We start from the raw sequence: 22,160 nt of genomic DNA on the forward strand, positions 1-22,160 counted from the left end.
ATGAATGGATTAAAAAAATGTGGCATCTATGCACCATGGAGTATAATGCAGCACTAAAAAATGACAAAATCATGGAATTCGCAGGGAAATGGATGGCACTAGAGCAGATTATGCTTAGTGAAGCTAGCCAATCCCTAAAAAACAAATACCAAATGTCTTCTTTGATATAATGAGAGCAACTAAGAATAGAGCAGGGAGGAAGAGCAGGAAGAAAAGATTAACATTAAACAGAGACATGAGGTGGGAGGGAAAGGGAGAAAAAAGGGGAATTGCATGGAAATGGAGAGAGACCCTCATTGTTATACAAAATTACATATAAGAGGTTGTGAGAGGAATTGGAAAATAAACAAGGAGAGAAATGAATTACAGTAGATGGGATAGAGAGAGAAGATGGGAAGGGAGGGGAGGGGGGATAGTAGAGGATAGGAAAGGTAGCAGAATACAACATTTACTAGTATGGCATTATGTAAAAATGTGTAACTGATGTGATTCTGCAATCTGTATTTAGGGTAAAAATGAGAGTTCATAACTCACTTGAAGCTAATGCATGAAATATGATATGTCAAGAGCTTTGTAAGGTTTTGAACAACCAATAAAAAAAAAAAAAAGAAAGTCAGGGAAATGGTTAACCTTGCCTGAAAAAAGGCATGAAGTTATCTTCTACTTGTTAATATTCTATTTCTTGATTTCTGTGTTGTTTACATGTATTCACTTCACAAAAATTCCTAGAACTTGAGACTTGGAACTCTTTCATATTTTAACACTTTAATAAAAAATTAAAATGAAGACTCAAAAAAAATTGTTAGTGGTTCATTTTCAGACTTGTTTAAAGTTTTCCTTTTTAAATATTTTCTAAACCAGTACATAACATTTTTTAAACTAGTACATATTTATGGGGTACCATGTGATGTTTTCATATATGAATACATTGTATAATGGTTCAATGAGTGTAAACTATCTGTCTCCTAAAATTTCTATATGGTGAAAATATCAAAATATTTTCTCACAACACACAGAACCTTGTTGTTATCTATGGTCACCCTGCTGTACAATGACACACCAGAACCTCATACTCTTATCTGTCTATAACATAGTACTCACTAACCATCCTCTCCCTATCTCCTTGATTCTTTCTAGCCCCTGTTATGATCCCTGAAATGCTTCTTAACCTTTTCCCCAGCTTATTTTGCTTAATAAGTGAAAAGCTTCACTCCACACATATCACATATTTTAAACAATAGTTTAAGTGAATATAACATGAATTTCTATGATTCTTAAAGTAATGCTTTAATATCTTACAAAAACATGCAAAAATTACAATAGATTTTTGTAATTTTTGAGATTTGTGGAAGTTCTAACAACTGGAGATTTCTGTTCTTAAAATTAATTTGGATTTGGAAATGGTTATATCAAGTCATCTTAACTTGGAGAAACTGAGTTCTGGGCACCTCTCAAAGAAATAGGTGCATATTTGGAAAACATCTCATTGGTGTCCATAACTTCTTTTTTTTAATTCCACAAATACATACATCTTTTCCCTCCCATATGTTTTACAATAGGATATTTATAAAATTTAATTCAAGTTTGTCAAAGAGATCTCTTTCAATTCTGTTCCTGGGAATTCAGTACTATTCTGGAATGCCAGAGGATTGAGGTTTGAGAAAATCCAATAACTGTTTCTGGCATGATTATTGATTTCTTAATAATTTAATGGGAAATCAGCAAAGTTTCTGTAAATGGTTTTGCAAAGCAATAAGTATTTAAAAGTGAAAGCAAAACAATATAAGACATCAGATGCCCCACAGTGACTGGCAGCTGTTGGCCTAGTTGTGTATGTGTGTAGGGGGAGTGCCTGTATGGTACTCACTATGTATCTCAATAACAACTAGGAAAGAGCTTTGGAAATGATGAGGTTTTGCTATTATATAGGAAAATCCTACAGAGCCTTCATTCATCTGACTACTCTGAACTTTTCCTTCACCCTAGGTAAGGACTATTCCATGTGCAATCATAAACACTCACATCATCCCAATAGGAGAGAGCACACATTCAAATTATTTAGTAAACACAGAAATAAATTTATATGCTCAGCTTCTCACTTAAGGGTTGTTTGGTCTCTGAGTTTAAAATCTACAAGTATATCCTTTCTAGTTGCAATTCCATTGATTAAAACTCCAGGTTCTGATAATCACTATCCTGAAAGTAAGGACCCAAGTGACAATTTGATTGAAATAATTTTAACAAGGCAATAACTCTGCAGTCAGTACAGAAGCAAAAAATAAAATGGAGAAAAATCTACCTAATTTGAAAATAGATTAATAAGGAAAAACTTATAAATAGTAATATATTTTATCATAGACCTAAAAGTACATTTGTATATACACATACCCCTATGTTTTTTTCTTTTTTGAGAACTAGTGAATGATGTCTGCAAATGAAAGCAGCATTGAAGAACATATCTCACCATGACATCTCACCCTGAACATGTTTTCCCAGTGGGTTTCAGTTTTATTTTGATCTCATTCCTTTTTTCTCTGGCCCTATTCTCCCTTTTGGAAGGGAATATTTAGTCTGTGTCAATGTCTATTGCATATATGTATATGTTCTTTATAGGGGTTCAGAGCCATGTGTTTTCCTTGAGTCTCAGATGAGACTTTGCACTTGAACTTCCATGAAATAATGGAACAGTTAAGACTATGGGACTCCTGGAGATGGATTAAGTGCATTTTTCTTTGTGAGATAAACATGAAATTTGGAAGGACAAGACAGAATGCTGTGGTTTGCATATGAGGTTGTCTCCTGAAAAGCTTACATGTTAAGCAATGCAGGAATATTCAGGGGTGATATTATTAGATTATGAGAGCTGTAATCTAATCAGTGGATTAATTCATTTGATGAATTAGTAATCTGAATGGATTATTGGGTGGCAACTAGGCACGTAGGCCATGGATGGAGGAAGTAGATCATGGGAGTGTGGCTTTGAGGAATCATATGTTGTCCCTAGCTCCTCTCTCTGTCTGCTTTCCAGTTGCCATGAGCTGAGCAGCTTGCCTCTACATACCCTTCACCATGATGTTCCTCCTCACCTCAGACACAGAGCAATGCAGTCAGTCAACCATTGACTGAGTCTCTGAAACCATGTGCCCAAAATAAACCTTTTCTCATCTAAGTTGTTCTTGTCAGCATTTTGGTCATAACAACAAAAAGTTGATTAATACACAACTCAAGTCCTTCTAAGCAATAAAACTACACAGCCAAAAACAATAGGAGTAGGAAAAAAACAAGAGTGGTTTGAATGTAATGTTACATTTGAGACACACACACACACACACACACACACACACACACACACATATAAACAAAAATTATAAATGCATATTAAAAACAAAAATTATATATATGTGTGTGTGTATATATATATATATATATATATATATGGGGGTGTGGGTGTGTATAAAACAATTAGAATATTTAATCCTAAAAGCAAGATAAGTAGCTCTTATAAAATAGCAAAATATTGACTTTTCTAATGAAAAAATACTCTAAAATATCATTGTATATTTCATTACTTAGTCACAGCATTAAGTTGATACAATAGAGAAATAAATGAGTGACATTGACTAAGCTATTCAGTTTAGTTAATGGGTCATGAGGAGATTTTCACTCATAAATTTGAAAAATCAGCCACATTTAAACATGTTCTATGTGAATATGTTCTTACGACTTTCATTGACAGTCTTTCATCCATTGCTTAATTTAAAAATATTACATTTGTATTTATGAAGGCCACTCAGAGCAAAATTATAGTTTTAGACGTCTAAAATAATTGTTGAAGATAAACTTGGGGTATAGTAAGATGGGATCCATATAGATGATTTATAATTTTCTCCTATAAAATGTCTGTGTGATATATAGTGCTAGGTCTAAACTTTTGAAATTAAACTTCTATCCCCTGAGGCATGAAAAGAACGACAGAGATATAATTTTATCCTATCCAATTATGTATCACATACACCTATACTTCATCCTTTTTCAACATCACACCTACAAGTAGACCAAATGCCTCTATAAACTTGTAACATTTATTTACATAATCTATATCCCTCAAACATTCTTATAATTTCAAGGTTCAATATTAGATCCTTTCCAGCTTTCACATGTCTGAATCTGTCCATGAAGGCATCGCAAGATGTTTGCTGCAGTCAGCCACAGAGCATTAATGTCAGGGCCAACACTCCTCAGGATCAAAGTTTCAGCAATGATTCATGAGAATGGGCATATAGATTCCTCAACCCTCTAACCTTAGAAGTCAATAAGCTGTAGGATTCTGTTTTATATCATTTCCCCCACAAAATTAAATTTAGGGGCCATTTATACTACCTGAAATCATAGTGGACACTTATTGGTTGTCTTCCCATTCTGATATCATTTTTCCACTTCTGAATCCTTTCCAATGAAATTAATTGCACTTCCATGAAGGTTTTCATGTCAAAGGTTAGCTCTTGTGTTTATAAAATGTCACTGAACATTCAATATTTTTGTCACTTCTCTAAAGTTATCATAAGAAGGAAATATTTGTTTAAAAGTTATTTGTTTTATTTTCTTTAAAAGTCTATTTCTTCATTAATCTAAGAGTCAAATGTGGGGTAGTTAATGTGCTGAAATAGATGAACAGTGCGAAAAGAAAATTATATTCAAACCAATACATCTAAACAGGGTTCACAATATGGTACCATGAATGAAAGTCACACAGATTGAAGTTTATCTAAAACATTATTCATATGAACAACAAAAAATAGGTAAGTGCAAAGAAAAAAAAACCTAGGTTTGAAAAAATAATAAATGTCTCTTCCTGGATATACTTGTTAAATATTTAAAGTCATGTATAGTCTCCTGGATATACTAGTTAAATATTTAAAGTCATGTATAGTCTATATCACTCAGTAGTATTTACTGTCAGGTGATTATTTAAGATGTATTATTGTGAATATATGTGAAAAGCAGAGTAATTAAGGAAGCATACTCCATTTATGAACTTAAAGTCTATCAGCCTATTGTTTTGGTCAATTTTTTCATTGCTGTCACCAAAAGACCCAACTAAAACAACTTTTGGTGAACGAAAACTTTGTTTGGGACCCACAGTTTCAGAGGACTCAGTCCATAGACAGCCAACTCCATTGCTCTGTGCCCAAGGTGTTGCAGAACATCAAGGTGGGAAGTGTGGTCAATGAAAATTTCTCAGAACATGGCCAACACGAAACAAAAAGAAAATCTACTCACCAGATATAAAATGTTAATGTACTTCCTCCAGACCTCCTACCTGCATAGTTACTTAGTTCCTATTAGAGGATTAATGTACTGATTAAATCAAGGCTCTCAGAACCCAATCATTTCACCTCTAAACTTTCTTCCTTTGTCTCACACATGAGCCTTTTGGCTCATATCTAAACCATAACACCTACATTCAATACTAAAAATGCATTAATTTGTATTTTTTTAAAAAATTTCCTTGAATATGACATTTCATTTTCTTTGTAAAATACTGTGAAACGTACTGGCCTTCATCCTATACCACCAGAGAAGAAGATGATAGCTACTATATAGGAGATACCCAGTAAATATAGTTGGATAGAGGCATGATTAAACAATTGAAAGATTGCACTGCATTGAAAAGTATAAACCAAATTCAAGCATTGTATGGATATCAGATTAACATGCCAGGATGCCAATAAATGGTGGCAGAAGAGTCACAAAGTATTAGGTAACTTCCCTGCATGGTAGTAACAGATTCAGCCATGAAAGCTGGATTAGTCCACTTGCCTAAGAGGGTTCCTGTGTGTCACCCTTTGAAAGGCTTCCTTCACTTCCTTATTTCTCAAAGTGTAGATAACAGGATTCAGAGCAGGTGTGACCACTGTGTACATGAGGGCAGTTGTCTTGTCTGTGTCTGGAGTATGTGCACTCTTGGGTTGGAGATAAGTGAACAAGGCAGTGCCATAAAACAGAGAAACAACCAGGATGTGAGAGGAACACGTGGAGAAAGCTTTGCGTCTGCCAGTTGCTGAAGGGATTCTCAAGATGGTTCCAAGAATGCGCAGATAGGAGCACAGGATGAGGAGACAAGGACTCATAATAAAGAGCACAGAAATTGCAAATATCACAATCTCATTGTGGGAGGTATCAACACAAGCCAGCTTCACAACAGGCATGATGTCACAAAAAAAGTGCTGAATCTCTCCTGTTCCACAGAAGGGCAGAGTGAAGATCCAAGTGATCTGAGCTGACTCCACCACCACCCCAGTGATCCAAGACACTGCAGCCAATTTCAAACAGACAGAAGGGCTCATCAGGATAGTGTAATGTAGTGGGTGACAAATAGCCACAAAGCGGTCATAAGCCATGGCTGCTAGCAGACAGCATTCTGTCAGTCCCAAAATGGCAAATACATACATCTGGGCTGCACAGCCTCCCACACTTATGGTCTTGGTCTCCACCAGCAGGTGCACCAGCATCTGAGGCACCACACTGGTGATATAACACATCTCCAAAATGGAGAGATTCACCAGGAAGAAATACATGGGGGTGTGCAGGAAAGGGGTGACCCAGATCAGGCAGATGATGAGGAGGTTTCCACACATGGTAAATAAGTAGACAATTAGGAACACAACAAAGAGGACAGGTTGTAACTCTGCTAGAGAGGAAAAAGCCACCAATGTGAATTTAGTGCAGAGAGACTGGTTTCCACTCATTGTGGGCTCAGAGCCAGACATCTGTGAAAACAAAGAAGGCAGATAGTACTTAGGACTCCAATCATGTAACAGTCATCTACCAAACCTCAGCAAAGAGCTCTCTGGAATCAGTGGCCTGAGAACATACACACCTGGATTCCCTTTGGTAAATCTATCTAAATTACTGCCCTATTAAAAGGGATGCATATTCCCTCCACATTTGAATGGGGAAGTTATGCTATTTTCACAGAAATTTAGAGGAAAAAAACACCTTTAAGTTACATATTCTGATTTTTTTTTTAGTTTATCTTATCAATATCTTAATTATATATAAAACTGTATTGTAATTAAACATAGAGATGTAATAGTATGTTTTATTGGATATAAACATATAAACATACATGTGAAAGAAAAGATCAAAGGGTTGTATTCTCATCTGAATTCTACAAACTTCCTCAAAGCTAAACTTAAAAGCCTGAAAAGGAGTATATTTTCAGTCACTTATTTATACTTTCACGTACCTAGTTTCACTTTCTTGATTTGAACTGAAGAAGCCAATGAGGTATCTATGGTCAAAAGAAAACCAAAACCACAGAATCTGTTTCTCAAAACCTTAATGTTATTTTACAGGAAATTTTAAGTAGGAGGATATACCTAGAACCACAGTTAATCTTTCCTCTCCTTGTTGAATTTCTGGATCTTCTGTGATTCCAAGTCATAGCATGATAATGACATAGGCAGTATTTTTATTCTTACTAGAGACCTTAGGGATTATATGTACCGAATGGCTTAATTAAGTTAGTCTCAAGGGGAATATGTTTAAAATAATAAATGCTCAATGTCATTTTGTTTTCTCTTGAAACTATTTCTTTTATTACTGACAGTTATATAAGTTGCTTTTTTTTTGGTTTTTGTTGCTGTTGTTTGTTTAGCAACTATTTTCCCCCATTTATTCATGTTTTAATTGGTGCCTTACAGATATAAATAATGGTGGGATTTTTGTTACATATGCGTACATGCACACATTAGAACAATATAATTTGGTCAAAAAAATCACCAGTACTTCTCATTTCCTTTCCCTTCTCTCTCTCTGGTCAATGTCCTCTAATCTACTCATCCTCCCACCCTTCTTTTTCTTTTTTTCTCTCTAGCTTTCACATGAGACAAAATATATGACTCTTGACCTTTGACTTTGGCTTATTTTACTTAACATAAAGGACTCAGATTCTGTTCATTTTCCTGCAAATGACATCATTTCATTTTTCTTTTTGATTGAATGAAACTCTATTTTGTATATAAATACCATGCTTTCTTTATCCACTTATTTATTAATGGACACTCAGGCTGGTGCCATAGTTTGACTATTGTGAATTGTGCTGCTAAAAATAAATGGGTATGCATGTTCCTCTAGAGTATGATGACTTCAGTTCTTCAGAATAAATATCAAGGAATGGTCTAAGTGGGTCATAGGATGGATCTATATCTAGCCTTGGGAGAAGACCTACTTCTGATTGCCATAGTGGCTATACTAATTTACAATCCTGCCAGCAGTATAAAGTGTTCATTTTTCTCCACATTCTTGCCAGCATTTACACTTATTTGTATTCTATCTTGATTGTTGCCATTCTAACTGGAATTAGATGAAATTTCACAGTAGTTTTGATTTTCGTTTCCCTAATTGTTAATGATGTTGTACATGTTTTCATATATTTGTTGATCATTTGTATTTATTCTTTTGAGAAATGTTTAGTTCATCTCTGCCCATTTAGTGATTGGTTTGTTTTTTGTGGTTTTGTTGTTGTTGTTCTTGTTGTTGTTGCTGAGAGCCACAGCTGAGTTGGAATGGCCCCTGACATTTTGCCAATAGTATTGATTGACAGGCAAGGCATTACTATCCACCTCGGCCGCTACTTTGCAGTTCTCATGCTACTTTGGTGTTCTTGTGGTGATTCCTGGGGATTCCAAGAGAGTTCCTATTGGTTGGGGAAGTGCAAGAGGAGGGATTTTGGGAGGATATTTCTGGCTGCTGGTTCCTGGACGAGCCGCGTGGCATTCGGGAGGAGTTCCAGGGAGCGTGTGTGGAGCGTTCTTGTGGAGTTCAGAAATAAAGTTTGTTCCTGCTTCAGTGGCTCATGATTTGTGCCCAGCCAGACTGAGGCATTTGGTGGCTCCTGTGGGGAATCCCTGAAGATCGGAGGTAAGTAAAATTGCTCGCCCCTAAGGGAAGGCAAGAGAATGGGTGACCATTTCAAAAAACAATGTGTTCTTGTTTTGATTTGTTTTTGTTTTTGTTTTAAGCTGCCTATCCCTAGAACTTTCTCAGGCAAACTGGGAAAAATGGTTGGCTCAAGGTTTGAAGTTGTTCACCCCGAGGAAGAGATAGAAATAGACCACAAATACACATGTCAAGAAAATAGGAAAATTGATACAACGATTTTTTGTTCCATTTTTGTTTCATTCTGTTTCGGTTTTGTTTTGTTATCTTATTGGGTTGCTTATCTTTATAGTGTATTAGAAATTAGTAAAAAACAAACCAAAGAGTGTTAAGTAAATTGTTAGAGGTTCAGACCATGGAGAAAGACATTTTAGATCAAGTAAAAGAGAAGGTCTCTCAAGCTAGTCAGATAGTGGAAGAAAATTTAAAGGAAGAAAGCTTAGAGAAGAAACAGCTATTAAGGAAAAAGCTACAATAGGAGGCTGCTACCAACACCATTCTATCACCAGAGGGTGTAATTCAACCAACAGCTCCACCGATGGAGACAGTTGAGTGGCCCTCAACCCCCATAGTTGATAGATGGGATCCTGAGATAGGACCTCAAAGATTAGCATGCCCTGTACTTGAGCAGGCAGGAGGGCAGCGAATTCACCGTGCTTTAGATTTCAAAACAGTGAAGCAGTTAAAGGAGGCTGTAACAACCTATGGTCCTCAAGGACCCTTCACTGTAAGCATGGTTGAATCCATTACCAGCTTGGACATGATGCCAGCAGATTGAGCTAGCATATGTAAATCTGTGCTAAATGGAGGACAATATTTGTTATAGAAGGTTGCCAATGAGGAATTTTGCATGGAGACGGCTAGGTGAAATGCAGCAGCCAGTTACCCTCAAAGAAATCTAGATATGTTGTTAGGAAAAGGACCTTATGAGGGTCAACGGCAACAAACTGAATATGATCCTGCTATATATGCACAAATTGCTTCAGACGCAGTTAAGGCATGGAAGACTTTACAAGGACATGGAGATTTACAAGGTCAATTATCTAAGGTAATACAGGAAGCTAATGAACCTTATGCTGAATTTGTAGATAGGCTTATTCAAACACCTACTTATGACCAAGCACATCGTTGGTGCAGAGAAGTCATTAGACCATGGAAACATGGAGATTTAAACACATATATTAAATTATATAGAGACATTTATGAACAAGGGCAAGTCTTGGCAGCTGCAGTATAACAGCCTTTCTTGCCAGGCCAAAAACATGCAACAATTGTGAACAAACAGGACATTTTAAAAGGAATTGCCCCATAGTAGGAGGGTTTAACAAAGCTAAGTATCAAAGGAGTAGAATACCGGGTATTTGCCCATGATGCTGTAGAGGGAGACATTGGGCTAATGAATGTCATTCTCAAACCACCATAGAGGGTACTCCCTTATCAAAAAACGGACAAGGATCAGGTGTTTACCCACAATATCGTGGAGAAAGTCATCGGGCTTTATTGTCAATAAAATGGACAGGGGGGCCCAATGCTCCGGGGCCCATGACCACAAATGTACAAGGCACTGGAGGAACTCAGAAACACCATGGAGGAACCCAGCAACACCATCAGGGTAGTGCCCAGGACACATTATCCATCAGATCTCTCATCAGACAAACCAGAGGAGTGCAGGGTTGGACATCTGTGCCTCCGCCAGAGCAGTACTAACTCCAGAGATAGGAGTTCAAATCATTCCCACAGGAGTAAAAGGACCTCTTCCCCAAGGAACAGTAGGCTTATTGTTAGGACGCAGTTCTTCTATTCTAAAAGGACTTATGATAAGTCCTGGGGTAATTGATACCGATTATGAAGGTGAAATAAAAATTATATCTAGTTCTCCAAAGGGTATATCAGTACTTTCACCAGGAGATAGAATAGCACAGTTATTAATAATACCCAGCCTACATGATAAATTTTCCAGTAGTAGTATAGTAAGAGGTTCCAGGGGATTAGGCTCCACAGGTGTAGATTGGGCTATGCTGTCTTTAAATTTTTTAGATTCTCTCCCAAATCTAAAACTAAATATTCAAGGATATGAATTTAATGGGCTACTGGATACAGGTGCAGACCTTAGAATCATCTCTCATTAAGAATGGCCAAAACATTGGCCATTACAAAAAGCCACTCAAATGCTTCCAGGCCTAGGAGTGGCAACTAATCCCCATAGAAGTGCAATGGTATTAGATTGGAAGGATCCTGAAGGATGTGAAGGAACTATACAGCCATATGTATTGGATCATCTTCCTATAAATTTATGGGAACGAGATGTCCTAGATCAATTAGGTTTGACATTAACAAATAACATCAATCCAAATGCTCCCACTATTAGGGCTAGACAAGGTTTCAGGAAAGAAAAAAGATTAGGAGAACAAGAAAAAGGTATAGCAGCACTAATTCAAATAGATCAATGAATAAATAGACATGGATTGGGTTTTCAGAAGGGGTCACTGAAGCATTAAAAATTACTTGGAAATCAGAAACAGCAGTATGGGTTCCTCAGTAGCCCCTGACTAAAGAAAAGATACAAGTAGCCCATGACCTGGTCAAACAACAATTAGCGGAGGGACATATACAACCTTGCGTATCTCCCTATAATACTCCCATTTTTGTCATTAAAAAGAAATCTGGTAAATAAAGATTATTGCAAGATTTAAAAGCCATTAATAATGAGATGGTTATTATGGGACCTGCTCAGTCAGGGATTCCTCAATTGTCTGCTTTACCAAAAACCTGGTACATTTTAGCTATAGATATTAAAGATTTTTTTTTCAATTCCAATACATCCTGAGGATAGTCCACGTTTTGCATTTACTATCCCTGCACTGAATTATGAAGGTCCTGATCAGAGATATGAATGGAAAGTACTCCCTCAAGGGATGGCTAACAGACCAACTAGGTGTCAAATTTATGTTAACAAAGCAATCCAGCCACTTAGAAATCAAAATCCTAAACTACAAATATTTCACTATATGGATGATGTATTGTTAGCACACAAAGATAAAAACACATTGCTAGAATGTTATGCCACACTTACAAATTTATTAAAAAAATATAATCTAGAGATAGCAATAGATAAAGTACAATTAAATTTTCCAATTAATTATTTAGGAGTTCTATTATCCTCAACCATGGTCCATCCACCAAAAATTCAAATATGAGTAGATCAACTCAAATCACTTAATGACTTTCAAAAGTTATTAAGAGACATAAATTGGATAAGACCTTATCTAGGCATACCAACAGGAGAGTTGGGACCTTTATTTGATATCCTAAAAGGTCCATCAGATCCAAATTCACCCCGCATGTTAACTCCTGAAGCAAGAAATGCATTAAAAATTATTGAAACATATATGGAAAATATGCATTTGGATAGAATTGATATAAGTTTGCCTTTATTATTTATTGTAATACCAACAAAAAATATTCCTACAGGAGTATTTTGGCAAGAAGGTCCATTATTGTGGATACATTTATCTTATTCTCCTAACACTATTCTTACTAGGTATCCTGAGGCTTTAGGACAATTAATACTCAAAGGAACAAAAGCAGCAAAGGGAGTGTTTGGAATTTCTCCCAATAAAATTATTACTCCATATACTATGGATCAAATTGATGAGTTAGCTAATGAGTTAAATACTTGTGCAATAATCATGTGTAAATCTAATGTTTCATTTGATAATCACTTACCATCTAATCCTTTGTTGTCTTTTCGGTCTTTGCATCCTGTAGTTTTTCCAAAAATGACAAGAAAAACCCCTATCATGAATGCTCCAAATGTATTCACTGATGGGTCAAATAATGGTACAGCAGCAGTAGTTACCCCTGATCAAACTTTTACATTTTTAGTACCCAAACAATCAGCTCAAAAGGTAGAGCTTAATGCAGCTTTACAAGCTTTTATGATGTTTAAAGATTCTGTATTTAATTTATTTTCTGATAGTCAGTATATAGTTAATGCTATAGTATCTCTTGAAAATGTTGGTAGGATTTCCCCTTCCTCTACTGTTTTCTCTTTGTTTTCCACTATACAAAGTTTAATCTGGGACAGAAAAGATCCATTCTTTATAGGACATATCAGAGTACATACAGGATTGCCTGGAGCCCTTAGTTTGGGCAATGATTTAGCAGTTGAAACTACACATGACATACATATTTTCTCTACACTAGAAGAAGCTACAAATTTTCATAAATGGTTCCATGTCAATGCTAATACTTTACAAAAGCATTTTAAAATAACTAAGGAACAAGCTAGACAAATAATAAAACAATGTCAAAATTGTGTGACCTTTTTACCACAAGTTAATCTTGGAGTCAATCCTAGAGGACTTATACCTAACCATATTTGGCAGATGGACGTCACACTTTTGCCAGAATTTGGAAAGTTAAAATATTTGCAATTTACAGTTGATACTTCTTCTGGATTTTTGATGGGCTCCCTTCATTCTGGAGAAAAAACTAAAGATATTATAGCTCATTGCTTACAAAATTTTGCCACTGTGGGTGTTCCAAAACAGTTAAAAACAGATAATGGTCCTGGCTATACCTCTAACTCTTTTAAACAATTTTTCTCATCATTTGGCATTACTCACATAATAGGAATCCCATACAATCCAAGGGACAAGGCATAGTTGAAAGAACTCATCAAACTATTAAAATGTACTTATTAAATCAAAAAGAGGGAATTGAAAAGAGGTATATATCCCCAAAGATAAACTTAAAATAACCCTTTTTACTCTAAACTTTTTAAATTTGGACTCATCAGGGATTAGTGCTGCGGAAAGGCATATGCATCCAAAAAATGTACATAAGCCTAAGGTACTTTGGAAGGATATTCTAACAGGACAATGGAAAGGTCCTGACCCAGTGATTGTCTGGAGTTGGAGTTCTGTTTGTGTGTTTCCACAGGGAGAATAGCAGATGATTTGGATTCCAGAGAGACTAACCAAAGCGATTTCTAAAGACCAAAAAGAAGATGATTTGGCTCAAATCCATAACAGCTGATATCCAGAGCTCCAGCTTGGCTATTCTTACATCTGCAACAGTGATTAACCAGGATGCTTTTGTCAATATCTATTTTATTATTGCCTTTTCCCACATCATAAAGTTCTATTTTATTTCTTGAGCTCATACAGACCTAGGTTAATGTTTTTCTAATCAGTTTTATTTTTTGACTGTGGAGTTTTTAAACATTGCAATGGAGATTTCACCTGTGAAAAACTACAAGGTCTTTACTATTATGTTATGTGTTGTGTATATTATGTTATGTGTGCACACTTCTGTTTTGTGTTGTATGTCTGTATGTGCATATGTTCATATATTCATATACGAGGAGTGCTCATGAAAAAATGGATCTGAATTTTTTTATTCACCCGATTTAAATGGTTTAATTTAAATTGGGTAAACAGCTGTTGAGGATTGTTTTAATATGTGAACAAATAAGGAGGTTTACAGATCTGTTTGTTTACTTTCACATTTCCTTTTCATTATATTTAATAATTCTGTTCAGGATAATGTAAATTGTTCAGAAAATTGTTTTCTTAGTGCCTGTTAGAATGTTACATAATTTTTTTTTTAGCCATCATTGCCAGAATTTCTATCTTCATCCTAGTGCCAGTGAAGACAAAGATAAAACCAAACTACAGCTTCTTTGATAGCTATCACAGTAAACTGCATAAACTGATGCATCAATGAATAATAACTCAACAAGTAATGCTCAATCAATGAGTCAATTTACTTTGGGAGGAAATGGACATATTGATAGATTCCTCCGCTTTGAACTGCTTGCAGAACTTGCCTGGACTCTGTATCACTTGTATATATTGTGAACTATCTGTTGGTGCAGCAAATTGTGGTAATGCTGGAGTATCTTTGCTGATGGTGTCACCAGTGGTACTATTTTTCAAAGGAGCCGTCAATTGGCTTAGTGTTGTGGCATTTCTGTATCCTCCTCCCTTCTGCTAGTGATGGTCTAAAATTTGGGGGCCAACAGAGGTGAGGCAAAAAACCTCACTCCCCCACTGGCACCAAGGCCAAATTTGGGGGCCAACAGAGGTGAGGCAAAGAACCTCACGCGCCCCCCACTGGTGCATAGGCCTATCCACAAGTATGGCTGTATACTGCACTGGTAGTCAGTGACGGGCATGATCCAATTGCAGTGGTACCAACCTAAGACAGGAGGCTGACGCCTAGAGGTCAGCTCATCTGATGACGGGTAGGGACCATATGTTGTATTGAACAACCTAACAAGCACGGTCCCTAAGCCACATTACTTGTTGTTTAATTAAACAGAGGGGGGGAGATGCTGAGAGCCACAGCTGAGATGGAATGGCCTCTGGCATTTTGCCAATAATATTGATTGACAGGCAAGGCATTACTATCCGCCTTGGCCGCGACTTTGCAGGTCTCACGCTACTTTGGAGTTCTTGTGGGGATTCCCAAGGATTCCTGGAGAGTTCCCATTGGTTGGGGAAGTGCAGAAGGAGGGATTTCTGGAGGATATTTCTGGCTACTGGTTCCTGGATGAGCCGCATGGCGTTCAGGAGGAGTTCCCGGGAGCATGTGTGGAGCGTGCGTGGAGCATGCTGGTGGAGTTCAGAAATAAAGTTTGTTCCTGCTTCAGTGGCTCGTGATTTGTGCCCAGTCAGACTGCGGAAGTCGTTTTGAGTTCTTTATGTATTCTATATATTAATCCTTTGTCAGAAGAGTAGCTAGCAAAGATTTTATCCCAGTCCATAAGTTCTCTTTTTACCCTCTTCCTCTCTCTTGCCTTTGCTGTGCAGAAGTTTTTGGTTTTGGTTTTTTTGTTTTGTTTTGTTTGTTTTTAATTTGAGATCATCCCATTTGTTAGTTCTTGCCCTTATTTCCTGAGTTTTACAGGTCCTATTGGGAATGGCAATGTCAATTTTGTTTATCTCTTTCAGACTATTTATTTTATTACTTTCAGTTATATACATTGCTTCTTTGGGTTTCATTGCTGTTGTTTGTTAAGCAACTATTTTTCATTGCGTGTGACTCTATGTTGGAGTGTTGGCACTATATTTTCTTCTAGAAGTTGCATAGTTTCTTGTCTTTTCTAATTCTGAGGTCTTTGATCCATTTTGAGTTGATTTTTGTAAAGGTGGGAGAGTCTAGTTAATTCTTCCACATATGGCTGACCAGATTTCCCAGCACCATTAGCATTAGTTTTTTGGCTTATAATTGCTTTGGATTTTCTAGGTCTTTTATTTTTTCTACATGAATTTTAGAAGTTTTATTCTAGTCTCTGAAGAATGTCACTGGCATTTTTGGAGGATTGTATTGAATCTATATATTGCTTTTGGTAGCATGACCATTCTCACAATATTAATTCTGCTTATTATGCTTTACATATTGGGTTTCCCCCCAGAAAAATCATGTGTGAGAAAATGTAAGAACATTCAGAGGTGAAGTGATTATGTTATGAGAGCCTTAAACTAGTCCAAGAATTAAACCACTGATGGTATTAACTGGGTGGTAACTAAAGATAGTTGAGATATGGCTGGAGGATGTGGGTGTGGTGGAGAGGTGCCTTTGGGGTATAATTTTTTTTAATGTGGTGAATTTCTCTCTGCTTCTTGATATGATATTTTGAGCTGTTTCCTCCACCAAACTCTACTGCCATGATGTTCTGCCTCACCTCAATCCTTGAATAATGAAGTTGGCTGTCTATGGACTGAAGCCTTTGAAACGGTGAGCCCCCAAATAGACTTTTTTTTCATTAAAATTGTTTATTCTGGTTATTTTAGTCACAGCAATACAAAAGCTCACTAAAATGCTGTTCATGATCATGGGACATGTTCTAGTGTCTTCTTCAATTTCTTTATTCAATGTTCTATAATTTTCATTGTGGAGAACTTTCACCTCCTTAGCTAGATTTATTTCTAGGTATTTTGTTTTAATTTCAAAGCAATTGAGAATAGAATTGCTATTCTGATTTATATCTTAATGGATTAACTTATAGAAAAACTATTGATATTTTTATATTGATTTTGTAAATTGCTACTTTACATTTGTTTATTACTTTTTAACAGTTTTTGGTGGAACTGTTTGGATCTTCTAGGTATAGGATCATATCATTTGCAAACATTGACCTCTTCTTTTGTGATTTGTATCCCTTTCTTTTCCTTCTCTTGCCTGATTGCTCTGCTAAGAATTTCTAGTACTATATTAAATAGCAGTGGTAAGAGTGGACAACCTTATCTTGGTCCAGATTTTAAAGAAAATGCTTTCAGATTTTTCTTATTCATCATGATGCTGACTTTAGTATTTTTAAAACTAAAATGACCTAATAAAATTTTAGAAAAAATAACTGACAATGTTTAAATTCACTTATTTATTCTAAAAATAAAAAATAAATGAATATTTTTTGAGTTGGGGATAGTACCAAAAATAATATCTGTAAATTTCCCAAAAGTCTATCCAAATTCTCTTTCCTTTCCAAACTACATATCGATGGGAGACATACTATATAATTCAACCAAAGTGGAATAGCAGGAATATTACAGAAGATTGAATAAGGAAGCAGAATTGAATTTAAGAGATTTGAAAAAACATAAAATAATGCCACTCTTATCCCAATTTTTGGTTTTGAAAAACATATTTATTTAAAATGTCTATTATGCTTTACAAATAATGGGTTTATTATCATTATTTTAAAGTGAATTAATATTTGCATTTTTTCAATTCTGCCTTTATTTCTATTATGGTAAATATCAATGGATATAATCTAATAGACAAAAGCCATTTAGAGTCCTCACCAATTTTTAAGAATGCAAAGAGATCCTTAAGAACTGTTGTTTTACCACTATGAGGATAAATTACCTACTACTTCATGCAATGACATCAAAATAATCTTACAACATATTAACACAATGTTGCTTCATTTGTGTAAATTTAAAACATGGATTACTGACATACAGGATTAGATACCAGGAAAGCAGCTACTTTGGGTGCAAAGAGCACTAGGGATTATTAATGCATTAAGGATGCTCCTTGAGTGGTATTAATGTTGTAATGCTGTTTTTTTTTTTTGGTTTGTTTTTTTTTAATGTAGGTGGTGGTTATACATTTACTTTGCTAAAAGTCTCATACTGTATATTCTTATCTTGAATACTTTTTACTCTGCATATCGTACTTCAACCATTTTTTTAAAAGTGTTCATTGGCAAAGATTGAGAAAAATTATTTAAAAACTGTTCCTCATTCTTAAATATCCATTTGCTTTAATCATAACTCATTTTTTCCACTGCAGGGTCAATATGGCAAATTTGTAGAATAAAGAGAATAGAAGTAAACATGAAAATAGGGAAGTACAATTTTGAAGTTATTATGTGAGAGCCGCTGTCTTCCTCTTCCACTATTCCTTCAGGCAACCAAAAGATGGAAGTTCCTTATGGTATCTAACACTTCCAACAAAACATTTATGAGGAAAAATTGTGCCTTTTGTACTTCTCATAATGCCTCAGGCTTGAGGAATGTGTTTGGTGGAGCAGTGTTCTCTGGTTGGCATGAAAAGTCTGCACCAATGAAGTGTCAAATTCAGAATGTAAGGAAGAAGAAAAAGCATCCTGCCCCATGGCCCAGCAGCTCAGAAACATGGCAACAAAAGAAAACATCATGCATAATCAGTGACATTTCACCAAACTTACCTGTTAAAATTGTGATCTTAAATGTCCCCCAAAATCTCAAGTGTTAAATACTTGGTCACCGGCTAATGGCACTAGAGGGACGTAGTGGAAACTTAAGAGGTAGGGCCTAGATGGAGGAACTAGGTCATTAGGAAGCATTCCCTTAAGGGTTACATTGGAACTCTAGCCCCTTCCTTTTTCTCTCTTTGCTTCCCAACTGCCATGAAGGAAGCAGTTTTGCTCTACCACCTATCCCCTGCCATGATGCTCTGCCTTGCTATAGGCCCAAAGCCATGAGGCCAACCATCTATGGCCTGGAACATCTGAAACTGGGAGCCAAAATAAACTTTTTCTCCTTTTGTTTTTCTCAGGTATTTTGTCCCAGCAATGGAAGGCTGACCAACACACCTCCTCCTAAAGATCTTGGACCTTTAAAGCTTTATTTCTTTGATATATTTTTATAGCAAAATATTGAGAAAATTTTAAAGATATGAGATTTTTCTGTCTGATCCCCACCCAAATCCTATGTTGTGTTTATTTCTTAATGTGGTTCTGAAATAAAAAGAGTATAGTATGTTAAGATAAAATAATATGGGAATATGATGGGATAAGAGAGAAAAGAGATATAAGATAAAAAGATAAAGATATAAGAGAAAAGTCAAAAGTTCTTTCATGCTGCTTCAGATCTTTTTTTGAGTTGAGTAACTGGATAAGAATTATGCATTATATACAATTATGCATTATACTCAAAATTTTCTTGTGAGATGAGAATGTTCACAATTTTGCTGAAAAGAAATAAAATGGTAATTATGTTGCTTAATGTCATATGACTAGGAAGTAAATATTAGGATATCAATAAATATTATAGGCATTTGTATTTGTACTTTCTCTTATATTCCTTTAATTATATTTCCTGCCTGTTGATAGTTAAATCCTGATGTTGAATTTTATTGATTTGCTAAATATCACCATTATTGAATAAAAGTCCACTCACAATTTTGAAAGAAGGAAAACATTTATTTTATGTTAATCTGTTTAAGTGGATTAATGCACTTATTAGGCTAAGGCTCTCATAACCCAATCATTTCACCCCAAAATTTTCTCACCTCATATGTAAATCATAAGATGAACATTTATACATTGTTGGTGGGACTTCAAATTAGAAAGTTTTTTTAATAGAAATGAGGTAAATGAGTAAGAGATCAAAGCAAACAAGTTGTTTAAGAGACAATTGATATACTTTGAATATAGCTTTTATTATCACTTATTCAATATATACAACCAGAAAATAAATGTTAGCAATAGCTTTCTCTTTCAGTTCCAGAGAGGAAGGAATATCAGAAATGGGAGACATTGTGCACAATAGGATTTTAATATTTTTTAAAGTCTAAGATAATTTGCACATCAGGGTCTCAAATAACCCAGTCTCATCTCTGGTGCTTATACAAATATTTATTCACAAATTCATAATTTGTTTAAAATTAAATGGGGATTTTCTTCCACTAATAATTTCTCATTGTAGCTTAGGCCTATGATTTTTTTCTTTTGTATTCCAATTATATCCTTACAAATAGTCTAGAAATGGAAAAAAACTTATGCATTCTAAGTAGTTAAATATAGTAAATATATTCCAGAATCTCACAGTTATTGATAATTCTTTTTAGTATAAAGAAAAAGAGGAGAAATTAAATTCTTTGATCTGTATAAAATTAGTTCTGAATTTACTTCTATATCAGACTTTTAGAAGAGCTAAATATACTTGAAGTTTAAATATAAAAAATAAGTTTAGTAAATAAGCAATATAGTATTTCAAAATATAAAATAAATATTCGACATTATTACATGTGACAAAAAATTAAGACATAGTGTTCACAGTGTTCACAGGAAAATCTGAGATATTCTAGCATCAGATTTTTTGTCAGATGTCAAAGATTTTGAATAAAATTTCTTTTGAATATAGATGTTATCTATAAGGTAGAAAATTGGGGGCATTTAAAATTTAGTTCTGATTACAAACAAAGCCAAATAGTACTGAAAGGTATTTCTTTAATAAATCATCTTCTATTTCAAATGAAATATTCTTAAAGCACTACAGTTTTATGAAAACCACTTAAACAAGCATGCCCTGTATTTTAAAAGTATACCTGAATATTCACAATGTCCCCATGAATATTTATATAGCTACATAGACTTAAAATTTTTCACTACTTTTTAATTCAGGTTCATTTACTTGCATGGAGATCTGACAAGTTACATTCCTTTTAATTATTTGGGACAAAACATATTTAGCAATGTGTAAGTCAAATAAATCCAACCTTTAAGAAATTTTCTGTAAGATCACCAGTTATATTCCGTGAAAACTAAGACATAGGCAAATATTCATAGAGCAAACTTATAAAACTCTTTTAGGGAAAATTCTTTTGATCAAACTGACATATGATACCACTCAAAGGAAAAGAGTCAAAACATTCAGTTTTACATGAATGTCTCTGGTAATTGTATCTAATTTTAATGTTCATTTCACTTAGTTTGAAAAATAATATACTCTATTAGAGTCATATGGACTTAATTTTATATATGACATCTTTTAAATCTATGGAGTACTCTGAAAGGATGTTACTGTTGTTTTGCATCCTAAATGACATAAAGTCAGAGAGATTTCAACTTTATTTTGTTAACAATGCATGAGGTTTATGAATAGTAACAGACCATTTCTTGAATCAGTGTGTTTCTATACATATACATTTTTTATTTTTTGTCATTTGCAGATTATCTAAGCCTTACATGCTGTATATATTTTATGGATTCACATGCATGACAATATCTGTCATACAAAGTCTTGACGATGAAACTACTACATTTCACAAAACTTGACAGACTATAAGTAATCCATAAGTGGTGTCTATAATTTTTATTGGATAACTGCCATAGCAGCGATGTTTTAATCTTTATAACATTTCTTAACCTGTTTCTGAAAATAAATAATTTCTCTAGGGATGGTTAAAAATTTGAAACTCTCAAACTATGTAGTTAAAGAAACATTATTAAATTGATTTCTTCAAGTTTGTACTAAACACTGAATTTTTTAAAATTAGATTTCACTTTCTACATCTACCAATTATAAGCGCATTGGGTGATCAAATCTAGAAAGTGTATTAGACTCCATATAAAATATATAACAAATTCAATCCCTGAGTTCCAGCACATTGAGAAGAAATATGCAAAAACTGAATTCTTACTGTCTCCCTCTGACAGAATTTTGAGAGGAAATAAGTACAGCAACAAAATAAATAAATCAAATGATTTCAACCAAAACCAAAAGGTATCTTTCTTATGTGCTCTCAGCATAAAGAAAAATAGAAATAAGTGTTATACTTTGGAGATTAGGCATACCACAATAAAAATTATCAGTCAAGAAAAAGGTCATGAGATTTTGACTATAGATATTGAACAGATATATATTGAATATACATATTGAACAGTCCAATCTTCTTAGTTTACTCATAACCTTAAGATATCATTAAAATGGTTCACT

General features: G+C 34.8%; 1 protein-coding gene across 1 annotated transcript; it reads right to left on the reverse strand.

Moving 5' to 3' along the window:
• Positions 1 to 5,807: 5,807 nt before the first annotated feature.
• On the reverse strand, positions 5,808 to 6,770 carry LOC101962172 (olfactory receptor 10C1). The gene has a single exon (XM_005341704.2). It carries the CDS (start codon positions 6,768 to 6,770, stop codon positions 5,808 to 5,810), a length of 963 nt encoding a protein of 320 aa, XP_005341761.2.
• Between the last annotated feature and the right edge of the window lie 15,390 nt (positions 6,771 to 22,160).

Source organism: Ictidomys tridecemlineatus, chromosome 6, assembly GCF_052094955.1.
Source record: "Ictidomys tridecemlineatus isolate mIctTri1 chromosome 6, mIctTri1.hap1, whole genome shotgun sequence".
Taxonomy (NCBI): domain Eukaryota; kingdom Metazoa; phylum Chordata; class Mammalia; order Rodentia; family Sciuridae; genus Ictidomys; species Ictidomys tridecemlineatus.

Coding starts and splice junctions, on each gene's coding strand:
- LOC101962172 (XM_005341704.2), bottom strand. CDS start 6,770: ATGTCTGGCTCTGAGCCCACAATGAGTGGAAACCAGTCTCTCTGCACT.